Genomic DNA, 14,688 nt, shown 5'->3' on the forward strand with positions numbered 1-14,688 from the left:
GAGGATTTGAACCCTGGTCTCCAAGTCCTGGTCTGGCACTCTAGTCACTAAACCACCCTGACACACACACACTTGCCACATGTAGTGGAGTGGTTTGCCTCTGGGTAATCCTGAAGATAGCAGAGTGTTTGACCCATATCTTGGAAGAACAGGGGCAGCAAGGTGTTTGTGTTCCCCAAGCAAAAACGTGTTGGACACATCAGGCAGTTTAGCCCACCTTGCAGTATAATTTGAGATTTATCAAATTCGAATGCCAACTGAAATGCAAGAATTTGCAAAGGATATGTCCATTTGAAGGATGAGCAAAATACCATAGCTTCTTTTGAGTGTATTTGGGATCTGTTTACGAAATCGTAAGACAAGATCAACATTGTCCTGAACTAACCTTGCCTGCAAACATCTGATGAACTCAGCCAAGTGGAGCAAACATTTCAGGGCTCTAGAAATAATATTCACTGCCTACAGTGTTTGGCACATATCTTTCCTCCTGAGGGCAGATCCCTTATTTAACCTGTTTGGGCTTGATAAATATTTGGTCTTGACATTTGCTAAGCCTTTGAGGCAGGGCAGCAAATCCCACAAGTATTCATGCTGCTTAATGCCCACTTTGGGATCACAGATTAGACTCCGCTTGTCAGTAGTGCCTGCTCTTCATCCGCTTGCCCTGGAGTCTCTAGCTGGATGCTTTTTGGTTCTCGTGGGAACTGCTTGGTTACTGTCCATGCCTTCACTGGTTACATGCGACAAACTCTCAGTGGTAAAACTGCCTTCATCTGTGGAGGCAGAGTACAGTATAGTCATTGTGGCTAGTAGCCCTAAAGCCCTACCTTGCTTTTCATTGTGCTGAACCTCTTCTCTAATTCTATTTTCTTAAATGCAGGGAAAGCATTCAAAAAGGTACCTCCCAGCTGCAGTTCAAAGTAGTGTAGCTCAGTCCTACAAACCTCGTTCTTCTGTATGTGTCAGACGAGCTGATATTCCATTGCAGCTTCACCCCCCAAATACTCTGTTCCGGTTTGGGAAATTACGGAGGAGACCATGAATTCCATGTTTTTATTTACTCATGTCTGCAGCTTCTCAACTGCCCATCATCCAGAATAGATCTCAGGGTGGCTTACAAGCATTTCTAAGAACAATTCATCATTAAGTCACTTGAAAAACGAGTTTGGGTTTGAGGCCAGATCAGCTGGTAGGGTCAATTCCAAGTCTGAGGGGGCCTCACTTGAGGTGGAGAAGCTGTCCTTGAAATTTCCAACAATGCCCTGGAGTGACACGACACTAAGGGCATTGTGAGGAAATAAAAATGCCGAGCGCCTGCCAGACCAAGTTGCCAGGTGCTGGAGGCCTAGGAGAGGTAGGAGTGGTGCGGCCTGCCCAGTTGTTGAGGTCCCCACGGCATCTCAAGTCAGGTGATGACAATGGCGCTGCAAGGTTGACTCTAAGAAATGATGGGATGGAATAAGCATTGAGCAAGAGGATATGTTTAACTGCACCACCTTCAGGAAGGCAGTTGTGAAAGCAGCCTTTCCTGGATACTAGCAAGGAGGCGTGGGGCCTCTACATAAAATGTTTAGGTAAAAGGCATATTTGATGTGATAGGCGGCTTTTTGGAAACAGAAGCTGGCTACTTTATCACACTCGCAGGTCATCTTCTGGCACATTGTCCTTCCACCTGGAAGACAAAAGAGCCAAAAGTTGAGATAGATCTGCACATCCCAGGAGTGGGACTTATCCACTTGTCTCTTTGCGTCTCTTACCGTTTCCAACTGTGCCCCCTTGGCCTCAACATACCTTTTCCCAGAGAGCCAAGAGCTCATTGCTGTCAGGAGCAAGTAAATAAATAACACACAGCAAGAAAAGTTAACTTTTAATTAAAAAATCAGGATCTGCACAGGGATGCGAGGCCTAATGAGCACAGCAGCAGATCTTGCCCCTATGAAGCACTTGTGCAGACTGAAAGTCCTTGCCATCCACAGCTGCCTAAGTCTCCTCCTCTCTATGGTTTCCCCCCAAGCAATCTGAGACTGCCGTGTGCCTGCTTTGGCTCCTCCCACTTTGTGCCTCTCCTGGTCTGGGGAGACCAGGGCGAGAGGAACTTGTCACAGCAGTAGGAGGAAACACCCGTGCTTCTTCACCAACCTGACTCCTCTCTGCCTATTGGCCTCCCTCATCCCCTTCTCCTGCTGCAGCTTTTAGCTCTGATTCTGGACTGCTCTCTGCCACAGACTCCCCCTGCTCACTAAGCCCTGTTACCTCTTCAGTTTTTGACACTTCTTCCTCCCAGTCTTCTCCCTCTGACAACTCATGATTGTCCCACCACCAATCCCCTGGCTCTGAGCTTTCTTCCCCTCTGGGTTCCCCAGCTGGTACCTCCCAACACTCCTCCACGTCCAACCAGTCTGGGACAATTGCACTTTAGACATACCCATGACTTCTGCCCATACCCTGAAAAACACTGAAAAGCCCCCACATCCTTGTTGACTTTGTGCGTGCATGTTTGCTTTTTGTTTGCTTGCTTTAGTTGCCTTATTTAGTTAACTTCCTAATTCTTTGCCACACCTTTCCTTGAAGCAGGGAGGCGGGGAACCCTTTTCAGCTCAGGAGTCAGCTTCTAACAGCCAGCAGAGAAGCCCACTGGGGAGTGAACTGGTTTTCTCACCCATCTCTAGCTGTCATCCAAGTATCTACAGCCACCCCAAACATACTCCATGTTCACACATACCACACACGATTCTGCTCTTCCCGATAAAGTAGGTATAAAGCTCTAGTTTGGGTTTGCAACCCAGTTTTTCCATCTTTCCATAGCAACAATCGTGGTTTTGGCAGCACCTGGAAGCAGCACAGATCAAACTGATTACTTCAGGCCATAAGGAAGACAATTAAGACAGAGAGATTAGGTGCATTCTCTATTATTCACGCTGTAGGGGTGTGGTTTTTTTGGAGGGTGGGATTAGTCTGGATGATGCCCCCATAATCCAGACTGATTTTCACAGAGGATGTTGCAGGTGTGGCGCTCATCTCACTTTTCAGGCCAAGGGAGCTGGCGTTTGTCCATAGACAGCTTTCTGGGTCATGTGGCCAGCATGATTAAACCACTACTGGTGCACGGAGGATCATGGAAGAAGCCAGAGCACACCAAAATGCAGCAGCAGTACCTATTTATATACTTGCACGGGTGTGTTTTTGAACTGCTAGGTTGGCAGAAGCTAGGGCAGAGCAATGGGAGCTCACCCCATTGTGGGGATTCAAACCCCCAAACTTCTGATCAACAAGCCCACGAGGCTCAGTGGTTTAGCCCACAGTGCCACCTGCTCTGACAATTGGGAAACACTGGTCTGTGAGCGCTCCAACTGGAGAACAGCCTTTACCAAAGGTGTCATGGACTATGAAGATGCTCGAACTCAGGACAAAAGGGAGAAATGAGCTAAGAGGAAGGCAAACTTGGCAATCCCTCACCATGATCAACTCCAGCCCAGAAACCTATGTCCCCACTGTGGAAGGATGTGTGGATCCAGAATTGGCCTCCACAGTCACTTAACTCACTGTTAAGACAATCTTACTTGGTTATGAGCGATTGCCAAAGAAGATTAAAACTTCCTCATCAGCATCCCAAAAGCATGAGTTGGCAGCAAGTGCTGCAATTTCCCCACATATGATGCATTTTGGTATGCTATTTCCACCAATATATATATATTTATGCATACACCCTGTCCCATGCATATTTGAATCCATTACTAGTATGAAGGATGGTACTGCAAATTTGGTCAAAGTGCAAATTTCATAATGGCTGCATTTCCGTTTGTGTTTCGTTTCAGGGAGTGCAAATTAGGTAGGTTTGCCTTTAAATGCAAAGAACGGAATCCCATTTCTCCCTCACCCCTTGTTCTCAGTGAGAGTCCCGCTCACCAGTCAGTTTCATCCATGGGCTTTCTGGATCCTCCAAGTCCACAGTAACATCCGTACCCATTGTAAAAGAGAGAGGGCAGCCTTCCCGTCAGCTGACGGACCATATCCGCAAACTGGATCAGGTTGCTGCTTCCTAAGGAGACAGCTGAAAGCAAGAAGCCTGCCTGAGAACCTAAGAAGAACCTCAGGCCAAAGGGGGTCCATCTAACCAACATCCTGTCCTCACAGTGGCCAGGCAGATGCCTCAATGGGAAACTGACATCCAAACTGGTGGCCAAGACTGCTTCCTGTTGGAGGAAGTTCCATGGTTTAACACTGCGCTGCATGAAGAACTTTCTTTTATCTGTCCCAAATCCTCCAACTTTCAGCTTCACCATTCTGGTGTTAAGAGAGAAGGAGGAAAAATTTTCTCTATCCGCTTTCCCCTTGCCATGCAAAATTGTACTGTACATGCTTCCATCATGTCATATACCACTCGTTTTGTCTCTGAACTAAGACGTCCCAAGCGCTGCAACCTTCCCTCACAGGGAAGAGAAATCCTAGTGCTCCTGTTTTGTTGCTTTGCTCAGCCTGAACTTTGCATGGATTGAAAGCAGAGGTTTGCAGAATTTCTGGCCCACCTAAGGGAGCTTAAAACGACAAGGGCTTGCCAGTCACAAAATGGCAGGAGGTGATGTTTTTGGCTCATCAGCTGGCAATGAGCAACATCCCTATCTATACCCTCTTTTGGAAATAGCATACACACAAGCTCAAAAATCACACATCTCCTACGCCACAGTGATTTCCTTGAGGCAGGGAGTTCCATAGTTCAGCTTTCATCAAACTAAGCACAGACATTAGCTCTGGAACTATTTTCATTTGCCTTAACCACTTCAGGCAGAATTGGGTGATCTGGTTTTAGAAGGATTTTTCATTTCAGGTTTGCCACCCGGAAAATTCTTTTTACTGCTCTTCTGTCAATTCTTCTCCCCGACCTCCATACATTTAATTTGCATTTTCTTCCCCTTTTCTTTCATCACTCCTCCCTGGTTCCTTTTAGGTTCATGTCTTCCTCCTATAATGCGGAGAAGCCCTACAGTTTCAGGAATGCTGGTCTACAGTCTAACCGCTTGCTAAAATCTACGAAATAATAGCACACACGAGGTACAGTTCATGTCATTGCAAGTACAGTGTCTATCCTTGCGTGAAAGAGCAATGGCAAGAAAAGTTGATGGAATACACTGAAATGACGAAGCTAACTGAGAGACTCAAAGATAAGGACAACAATGACTTCAAAAAAAGATTGGGGACCTATTATGATGTATATACAGAAACAATGCAGTGAAATGAACTCACTTGCAGGATTCGAATAATACAGTTACAACGGACAAATATAAATAGAAAATATAAAAATGAAATGAAAATGTTAAGAGCAGATTGATAAGGTACAACTTTAATTTTAGTACATAAGGCATATAAAATTATAAGCAGAAGAAATAAATGTGCTATAAACCAGAAAGGGAAGCTGGGGGAAGTCGGGGGTGTTAACTGAAAATGTAAAATGTAATTTGAATTTTTGATTATGCTAAAACTTGTAAAATCTTAATAAAATTAATTTTAAAAATAAAATAAAATAACATGCGTGAATTTTGGTTGCTAAAATGTTAAAACAGACCAAAGCAACTCTTCTTCTGTACTGAGGTATTAGAAAATTTAGATTTGGCATCCTTTAGACATGCAACTGTCTTGAACATGCACTTACCAAATAGGAGAAGCAGAAGGACCCCAAACGAACACCCCATCCTTGCACGGTTTGTCCAAATCAGTAGAATGAAACGAATGTTCCTTAGAATAGGACAGAAGAAGTCAGGAAGTTGCAAGCTACAGTATACCATATATATATATATATATATATATATATATATATATATATATATATACACACACACACACACACACACACACACACACACACACACACACAAACTCAGGCTATTGTTCTGTGCCAGTTCACTCCATAGCCTTAGGAAAGGATATATCAATATTGACAGTTCTCACTAAGGGCCCTTGAGTACATGAAGGCGTTCCCGGGACTTGCCCATCCATAGAGCCAAACTAGTCCCTAAATTCCAGGGACACTTGTCACAGCTACGGTGGTGAGAGATGCGGTGAAGCTCCTTTTTGAGGTGGCGTGGTCCTCCCCCAAGAAGGAGATCTCGGAGGACCCAGCTGAGAGTCTTCAGATCCTCACTGGGGCCTACCGGGGTGTACTCACACACTTCAACATGGGTTGGGAAGTGTTCCTGATCATTCCGTTGCAGCCTACCTCACTGGATGCAGCAGAGGCTCTATGCTAGATTCCCACCGGGTTTGTCACTGCTTCTTAACAGAAGGAGGAGGAGGACTGAGGCGGTGAGGAGGACAGTGCACTGCAAACACACTAGGAAGGAGTGCAGGAACTGGCTCCGTTGGTGCATTTTTAAGACACTGACCTCCTGCCTCCTCTCTGAATCTGCCATTTGGTGCCTGACATGAATTATATGCAAAGAATTATGTGTAAAGATTCTATCTTCCTGGTCAACTTTAATAAGGAATGGGAAAAAATTGCAAGTTACCTAAGAGAACACTGCAAACAATTAAAAACTTTGGCGGGATTTTAGTAACACTTGTAAATGTATTAAAGGTAAAAATTGTTGTTGTTTTGAAAAAAGAAAAATAGAGAAATTATATGATGCAGTAGATAAAGTTTGATTATGGAAACCATGGAGGGGTGGAGGGAAGTCTAAGGATTCAGGGAATCCTATATGTTGATGTTTACTATTATTGTTTGAATTCAAATGTATAGTGTAAAACTGAATTTTTAAACAAAGAATTATGTGTAAAGAACCTGGCTGGACAGGTATCTTACTTAAACACTGATGATAGGATAGTGTTTTCTTCTGCTCCTGTAAGGCAGGCCACAGGGCTCACCCATACTTCACTGCCGCTCCCTGTCCCTAGAGTTCACCACTGCCTTCTGCCTAATGGTAGGGCCAGACCTGTATTCAGTGTGTGTAACTGATGCATAACTGCCAAAAAGGAACCTTGGTGCAATTGCACAGTGTTACGAAGGTTGCATCAAGATTCTGCTGTCCTGTGCAAAGGGCTGGTAAAACACTGCACCAAAAGAATCTGCAGAATGCAAGGCAAGGTGTGCTATTGCCTTCTTCTCTGCGGTCTTCCTGCACTTGAGGACGCTTCTTTTGAGACAAGCTTTCACTCCTGTTGCTGCCTTGTTCCACCCCTCGTGCTGTGATCAGTGAAGCCTGCTGAGAAGATCCGTGGGTTGCTCCCACAAAAGTTCTCCATAAATAGCCCCTCAAACCTCCACAGTGTGCAAGAGGCTGTTTGCTCTTCCTGCTCAGTTCCTCTTTGCATTGACTTAGCATCTCCAGCTTTGAACATGGCCTATTAAACATGCCCATGTTTCAGCAGATGCTAGGATAGGGACACTCCATTGTGAACAGGGAAGAGGGGCAAAGCATTTCTCTCTATCAGTTAGGAGCTGATGTATAGGCCCTATTCCCCATTTTGCACGCCCTATTTTTGGGTCTTGTCCCTTTTTAGATGTGGCAGCCCTTTTGCCAGACCCTCCAAGTGTCCCTATTTTTCAGGGACAGTCCCAGATTTACAGAAGGGGTCCTGGTTTTTTATTTGTTCCCAGAATGTCCCTCTTTTCCTTTGGATATCCCTATTTTCATCAGAGAAATGTTGGAGGCTCTGGAGTTATGCCCAAGGAGATAAGTAACTATACCTTTAGAAAATACCTGAAGGCAGCCCTGTAAAGGGACGGTTTTTTAATGTTTAATGATGTTTTTATATATGTTGGAAGCCACCAGAGTGGCTGGAACAACCCAGTCTGATGGGCAGGTATAAATAATATTTTTATTATTATGGAATAGGACATTCCTAATTTTTATTGGAGTAATGTTGGAGGGTATGTCACACATCCCACAGTGGCCATTTTGTGACCTTTTCCAAAGCCAGACCATTGGTCCACCCAGCTTAGTCCTCAACCCAACACATCCTACAGGAATACGGAAGGAGCTGTTGAGCATCAGGATCCCAGTTACACAGGGCCACAGGAAACTGCCTTCTGCCAGCTCAGACCATTGTTCCCTCTAGCTCATTATTGTCTACACAGACTGGCAGTGACTCTGCAGGTTTTCTCTTCCAGTCCTACTTGGAGATGCCTCTGGGAATTGCACCAGAGACCTTCTGCATGCAAAGCAGATGCTCCACCGCTCAATTACAGCTTTTCACTAAAGGCTCACACGCCCTTTTAACTCAGGACTGATGTATTGTCTTGCTTTCCGGATGTCCTGATCAGTCAAGAGGCACAAAGCAGTATGATAGGAGCTCACATTTCCTGGCGGACCTGTTCGAAACTAGTTTCTGCACAATGGAGTCTATTGATAGGGTCACTTGTGACCGAACGCAAAGAAGAAAGCTATCATTGGGGTCGGGGTTGCCATGAGCTGAGAGATGGGGATGAGAGTGGTTGCTGTGAGACTCTCAAAAGGAGAAAGCACCCTCCCTCAGCTAACTGGGCTCCGTAAATCAAGCTGAGTTGCTCCCCAAACTCCCAACGAAAGGACAACTTCACACGATGACTGCAAGCTTCAATTTTTTTATTTTTGAAGAGGAGTTGCAATGCAGCTTTGGGCCTGCAGGGGCTGAGCTCAGCACTTCATCGGCCCTTCCTTGCAGTTCTTGTCGGAGTAAAAGCGATACTCCTCATTGTAAGTGTCCAGGTTGTCCTTCAGGCAGAGGGCTGCTGTTTTGTCACATTCACAGATCTGCTTTTCACAGCTGCTTCCTTCACCTGTTGAGAGAACAGATGGAGCCTGTCATGTTGTCATCCTGCCCTTCCTGCAAACAGCTGAGGGCTGCATCTGTGGCTCCTAGCAAGCCGCCTTATACAGAGCCAAACAATTTGCCCACCTAGCTTAATACTGTCTACACTGACTGGCAGCAGCTCTCCAGGGCTTTGAGCAGGGAGTCTTTTGCAGCCCTACCTAGAGATGTCATGGATTGAGCCTGGGACCTTGTGCCCTGCCACAGAGCCACGCCTCCTCCTTAATGCGTAGGAACATAGCAAGCCACCTTATGCTGAGTCAGACCACTGGTCCATTTAGCAGGGTATTGTCTACACTGGCTGGCGGCAGCTCTCCGGAAGTGCAGGCAAGAGTCTCTCTGAGCCCTACCTTGAGAGGCCAGCTGGGACCTTCTGCTTGCAAGGCAGGTGCTCTGTAGCTGAGCCACGCCCTCTCCCTGCAGAGTAACCGCCCTCTTGGAGTAATCAACCTTATAGGGTTGGTAGGAAGATGGCAGGGAGCTGCTCGGAGGAAGTGGAGGCTAAAAATGCGATCAACTAAGTCAGTGATTCTGTGGCGATGTGGTTTAGGCAGCTACCAACAAGGAACATGGAGAAGGGCCATAGCTCAGTGGTAGGACAGTTGCTTTGCATGTAGAAGGTCCCCAGCGGCATGTCCAGCAGGAGTCTCTCTCAGCTGTACTAGGAGATGCCAGGGGTTGAATTTGGGATGCAAACCTTACTGTTCAACAGTGGAGAACGGACTCCCTTGGAAGGTGGTGGACTCTCCTTCATTGGAGGTTTTAAAGCAGAGGTTGGATGGCCATCTCTCAGGGATGCTTTAGATGTGATTCCTACATCGCAGGGGTTGGGCTGGATGACCCTTGGGGTTCCCTTCCAAGCCTATTATTCTACGATTCTTTAGCTGTGAGTCATGCTTTGCAGGGGTTTGAACTAGAGGATCTCTGGGGTCCCTTCCAACTCTACTGTTACTATGATTCATTTTAAACAAAGGTAGGATAGCCATCTGTCAGAAGAGTGCAAATTTCGATGGATCGGCAGGCGCACAATAGCATTTAGTTCATGGTATGTATGAATTGTCTGTCCTCCAAAAAGGAAGGGATGCAACCCAATTTTTCTCCTGTCGTTACTTACCACAAGTAATAACTCCATCGTCGACGGAATAGTTGTATATGTCAGTGTTGGTGTTACAGTCCTTCAGCTTTTCATAGCAGCAATCATGGGCCAGGCAGCAGCTGTGGAGAAGGAAGAGAAATCTCCTTTAGACAAATCTACACTGTTCACCTGCGTGAGGGAGCTAAAGGTGCTTTTTTATAATTATTTGATTATTTATACACATCTTAATAAAAAAATAGGTACAGTGGTACCTCGGGTTAAGAACTTGATACATTCTGGATGTCCCTTCTTAACCTGAAACTGTTCTTAACCTGAAGCACCACTTTAGCTAATGGGGCCTCCTGCTGCTGCTGCGCCGCCACTGCACGATTTCTGTTCTCATCCTGAAGCAAAGTTTTTAACCCAAGGTACTATTTCTGGATTAGCGGAGTCCGTAACCTGAAGCATCTGTAACCCGAGGTACCACTGTCTAAGGTACACGCATCAGTTGCACCGATAATTAAAACAACGGTACTATTTTACGCCCATGAGTTTATCAAATGGCGACAATCAGGAATTAAAGGGAGGGGTCCCCATCTTGTTCTTTTATTGCCTCATTACCAGGGGCAATAAAGAATTCTGGGAGCTGTAGGTGGGAGCTAAGGGTGCCGAGAGTTATTCCCCTCCTAGAACTACAATTCCCAGAGTAGTTTAACAATAATTTCCTCTTCCCAGAGAAAGCTGGGAACTGTAGCTTTGCCAGGGGAATAGGGGTGTCTCCTAACAACTCTCAGCGACAAACTACAGTTCCCAGAATTCTTTGCGGTAAACCATGACTTTTAAAGTGGTCTCCTAGAGCTTTACATGTATGGTGTGAATGTGGTCATGGGCTACCTTTTGACTTCTTGTTTCAAAACTTCCCATTTCAGAACCTTCTGCCTATCCGGTGGGGGGGGGTGTTTCTGAGGATAACCCAGTGGGATATCCTTATAAAAAAGCAAATCAATGAAATGAAAGCCCCCAGTGTGGTGAACCAACTCAATACCCCCCCCCCCAACTGGCTAGAACAACCAACACACACCAACAAATCCTTTCCAGCACAGCGCCTCTTTAATAGCGAGGTGATCAGTTATGTCAAAAACAACAACCCACAAGCCATTGATTTACCGGTCGGTGTCGTCTCGCGGTTTGCCTTGGCCACCCACCCCGCAGTAACACCCGTACGTGGTGTAGTGGGGGAAAGACGTTTTCCCAGTGAGCTTTTGGATCATTCTTCCGAACTGAAAGAGGTTCCCATTTACTGCCAAAACACCTGCAAAGAAACGGGACAAGGCGTCAGGTGCTTAGTTTATTAGGGAAAGGGATCTGTCCTAGCTGTTGTGCTTCTTCACCTCTCCCTTCTACCAAACGGTATTCGGTGCTCCTGAAAATGGGGCAAATACTCTCTAGCAAATATTGATCCGCCTCTCTTCGTTAATAAATTGGCCTGTGCTAGCGGCTATCACTACATCTGGTGGTGGTGGTATCCATAAATGAATTATACCTTGTGTAGCATTTTTAATACATTTTAGGATTTGATACATGTCAGAAGTGGGCAACCTCAACCCCCCACCCGCCATTGGGGGCTGTATCCTCTCAGAGGTAATCTGCTGGGAGCCACATGGGGGTGGGGGTAGGTGAAGCCACAGCTGATGATGGCTGGAGAAGCAAATGCATTCTGGATTAATTTATCAAGAAGACCAACCTGCTTCAATTTTGACTTCGGTTGCTCAGATTAGAATTCCCCAAAATTATGAATGTCTCCTCAGAAGTAGGCTTTGTCAAGTTTGAAAGGGGGGTACACTTAAAAAAAATTATGGCCCCTTCCTTTTGTTAGCAGAACATAATTTAATCTCTCCTCTCCCTGTTACTTTTAGATTCCTGCATTTCAGGGGGTTGGACTAGATGATCCTTGGATCCCTTTCCCGCCCTATTCTATGATTCCACTTACTGCAAATCAGCAACACCATTGATCCCCATAAGATCTTCATTTTCTGTTGATAAAAACCTAAAGGAGAGGTGGTACAGTTTTTCAATTTGTTTAGAGGATCCGCATTCCACCTTTTGATATCAGCCACACCCCCCAAAGATGGCTCAACAACACAAACAGTTCATCCTAAACACAGTAAAATGCCAATGGTTGTATTGGTTTGAAGGGGAAGTGGGGTTGGAAGGCTGGCAGTCAACCCCTGAGATTTGGCCCATTCCTTCTTAAAGGACAGGTCTGCAACTAGGAAGTTGGCCGGATCAAATTTTGGTTCTATGTGAGCCTGGCTTGTTAGCAAAAATGCCAGCATGTCCTCTCCTCCCCACGCTCCTTGGCCTCACAATCACCTGTGGCATGGATTTCCGTCTCGGACAGTGATACAAGGACAGCATGGCAACATTAGGTGTCTAAAAGAGCAGATTGGCCCAAGAAAGAGGGGCCTGATTAGGCCTGGAAGCAGAAGGTCAGAGATGGGGTGGCAAGTCTGGCCGAGGCCCAGAGAGGCTGGGGGGTGGCAGAATTGAGAAGCGGGGGTGGGGGGTAGACAGAGGCATGGGGAAGGGTCAAGCAGTGTTGGGGAATAAGAAGAGGCATAGGGTGGGGGGCTTTGCCTCTTGGAGCCAAGAAAGAGTGGAGGGAAAGGTAGAGGGGTGGTGCCCATTGGAGGAGCTCTGAGGGAGAAGGGGCATCTGACAGACTTGCCAGGGAAGTCACAATTGTGGTGTTACTCCTCTCCAACGAAACCCACTTTGGTTTTGTTCCCCGTTGCCACCCGCAGAATAAATGTTTTTTGTTTCAGCTCAAATGACTATTTATGTTGCCATTGAATTACATTATCTGTTTTGTCAGCACTTGATTTGAAACGTCAGCAAACAAACAACCAGGGGAAATTGCCTGCAAAAAAACGTTAGTCAGAAGGGCATACAAAGAATGCTGATGTGTTTTCAGGAAGACTTTTTAAAAACAAAGCAGAAATGTAGAGAAGTGAATTTAAGAAGGGGGGGGGATAAGAATTGAACTTTGACAGATCTTTTTGTCTTCAACGGATGAATGAAAAACTGGGGGTTTACATGAGAGAACATCAATTCCTTTTGTGGAGAAGGTGCCATTCTTTTCAGGGGTGAAAAATCCCAGCAAGGACGTGGCTGGATCCACACTTGCGTTTTCCAGAAACTGAAATTCAGAAGCATTGCTGCCTTTGTCAGTGGAGCCAGAATAGAGCCATCACGGCCGGCAGCCATTGCGAGCCTTTTCTCCCTCGAATTTGTCCAACTTCCTTCTAAAACTGATGGCTTGGTGTTGTTGTGCAGCAGAAACAATTCGTTAAGCAAAACCAACGGCAGCGGTACTTACTTTGCTTAGCCTCCTCGTAAAACTTCTTGGGGGTCAATATCTCACCTGGTTCCTTTTCTTCCTTGTGATTTGGTTGTCCTTCTCTCCTCAGAAATGTGACAACTGGGATTTATAGTCCGTTGGAGAGTTTTAACTGTTAGTGAGGGGAAAATCCCATTTCCCCATATCCAGTAACCAGGTGAGAAAGGTAGTTACTCCTTGACTGGACTAACATGCCTAAACCTCTCTAGCCAGTTCCTTCCCCAGTTAGTAAGACAACAGATCTTGCCTCTAGGCCTGCCTGGTTTCATTCTAGAAGAATGATGAAAAATAGCAAAGGTCACCACCGGTAGCTGCCATCCTTCTTTCGCAACCCGAGTGGTCACTTTCTCCACAGGGTGTGGACATTTATACTATTATTAGAAGGATCTTCTCACCAAGTTGTGCAGGAAATGTTGGTGCTGGAGCTTAATAGGAGGAATATGGAAAGCAGAAACAAAAAAACAAGCTAGCTTCCCCTGTGGTGGGACTCTCAGAATTAGCCTGCTCAGATGGTTTTGCCAATCTGGTTCAGATGAAGTTGGGCTCTAGAAGTAAACGGACTAGGGGCTGTCCCCCTGTTTGCCCCACTCACCAAACCCTTCCCCACCCCCACCCCATGCTTGGAAGTTAACGTTAACTCCCTAATCCTTTCCACCCCCTTGGAAATACTCAGATTGCTTTCCGCCTTCCCAGCCCCATTGCCACATCCACTTCTTCCCCTTTGTACCCCTGTTTCCACCTGCACCCCCACATCCATGCTGAAATATACTCGGAGTCGAGTGTGGATTTCATGCTCTTTCTTCAGCTCATAGTAGTGAGGAATACCAGTTCCCCCGAAATGTCTGCTTTATATACATTATTTACACAATGGGCCCCACGTGATTGGCTAATTCCAGGATTCTCCTGTAGGCCAGTCAGGTTGCAGATTCACTTCCACCTGGAGTTGGATTGGGTGGCTCCTGCGGACCAATCAGACTGCTGCATTCTGAATCCTATTGTTCTGGGACCAATCAGGCTGCTGCATTTTGGATCCTATTCAGCTCAGTACATAACACATGCCCCCTCCTCTCTCCTCCTTTGGTGCAACCCCTGCTTCCACAGAACCACTCCCCCCATGATAACCTCCTGCATCTTCCTCCCCCTGCCACCACTAAGCTCCCATTTTCACCTCTCCACCTGCAATGAAGCCACCACCAGATCATCTTCTTCATCTAGCATTCATCTTGAACTCCTCAGCTCAGTGCAAGCACTTTCTTCTTGTCCCCCTAGCTCACTGCTGACAGTACATAAAACAACAACAACAACCCCCAGCCACTGAACTCATCTTGGTGCTTCCTTCCTCTCTGAGCTTGGTGCCCCAGCTGACCCACCTCTAAGGCCTGCCCTGGCTGGTGGCACTGGTGAAAAAGTCTACCTTGGCATTGCCAGCAGC

At 46.2% G+C, this 14,688-nt stretch overlaps 2 protein-coding genes across 3 annotated transcripts; both read right to left on the reverse strand.

The window, feature by feature from the left end:
- Nucleotides 1–903: 903 nt before the first annotated feature.
- Nucleotides 904–5,786, reverse strand: LOC309375726 (group IIE secretory phospholipase A2-like). The gene is made up of 4 exons (XM_081921631.1): nt 5,648–5,786; nt 3,907–4,051; nt 2,723–2,829; nt 904–1,672 (listed from the first exon to the last, which is right to left on the reverse strand). The coding sequence occupies exons 1-4, from the start codon at nt 5,778–5,780 to the stop codon at nt 1,536–1,538; spliced, it is 522 nt and encodes a 173-aa protein (XP_081777757.1). The 5' UTR covers nt 5,781–5,786; the 3' UTR covers nt 904–1,535.
- A 2,748-nt stretch (nt 5,787–8,534) lies between these two features.
- LOC309375407 (neutral phospholipase A2 agkistrodotoxin-like) lies at nt 8,535–13,815 on the reverse strand. 2 transcript variants are annotated; one of them, XM_081921052.1, is made up of 6 exons: nt 13,652–13,815; nt 13,236–13,526; nt 11,847–11,903; nt 11,024–11,168; nt 9,896–9,996; nt 8,535–8,749 (listed from the first exon to the last, which is right to left on the reverse strand). In XM_081921052.1, the coding sequence occupies exons 3-6, from the start codon at nt 11,884–11,886 to the stop codon at nt 8,607–8,609; spliced, it is 429 nt and encodes a 142-aa protein (XP_081777178.1). In that variant the 5' UTR covers nt 11,887–11,903; nt 13,236–13,526; nt 13,652–13,815; the 3' UTR covers nt 8,535–8,606. The 2 variants fall into 2 exon arrangements, with proteins under 2 accessions (XP_081777178.1, XP_081777179.1); XM_081921053.1 differs by lacking the exons at nt 13,236–13,526; nt 13,652–13,815 and adding an exon at nt 12,230–12,615.
- Between the last annotated feature and the right edge of the window lie 873 nt (nt 13,816–14,688).

The sequence above is a fragment of the Podarcis melisellensis genome, assembly GCF_964234715.1.
Source record: "Podarcis melisellensis genome assembly, chromosome: 8".
Taxonomy (NCBI): Eukaryota; Metazoa; Chordata; class Lepidosauria; order Squamata; family Lacertidae; genus Podarcis; species Podarcis melisellensis.

What these genes read in the sequence shown, in the direction of transcription:
- LOC309375726 (XM_081921631.1), bottom strand. Translation starts at nt 5,780, where the DNA reads ATGGTATACTGTAGCTTGCAACTTCCTGACTTCTTCTGTCCTATTCTA. An exon ending in CCTTCTGCTTCTCCTATTTG is followed by an intron (nt 4,052 to 5,647) that starts GTAAGTGCATGT and finishes TCTTGCTTTCAG; the next exon opens with CTGTCTCCTTAGGAAGCAGC. An exon ending in GAAGAGCAGAATCGTGTGTG is followed by an intron (nt 1,673 to 2,722) that starts GTATGTGTGAAC and finishes TTTGTCTTCCAG; the next exon opens with GTGGAAGGACAATGTGCCAG.
- LOC309375407 (XM_081921052.1), bottom strand. Translation starts at nt 11,886, where the DNA reads ATGAAGATCTTATGGGGATCAATGGTGTTGCTGATTTGCA. An exon ending in AATGGTGTTGCTGATTTGCA is followed by an intron (nt 11,169 to 11,846) that starts GTAAGTGGAATC and finishes GTTTCTTTGCAG; the next exon opens with GTGTTTTGGCAGTAAATGGG. An exon ending in CGATGGAGTTATTACTTGTG is followed by an intron (nt 8,750 to 9,895) that starts GTAAGTAACGAC and finishes TTCTCTCAACAG; the next exon opens with GTGAAGGAAGCAGCTGTGAA.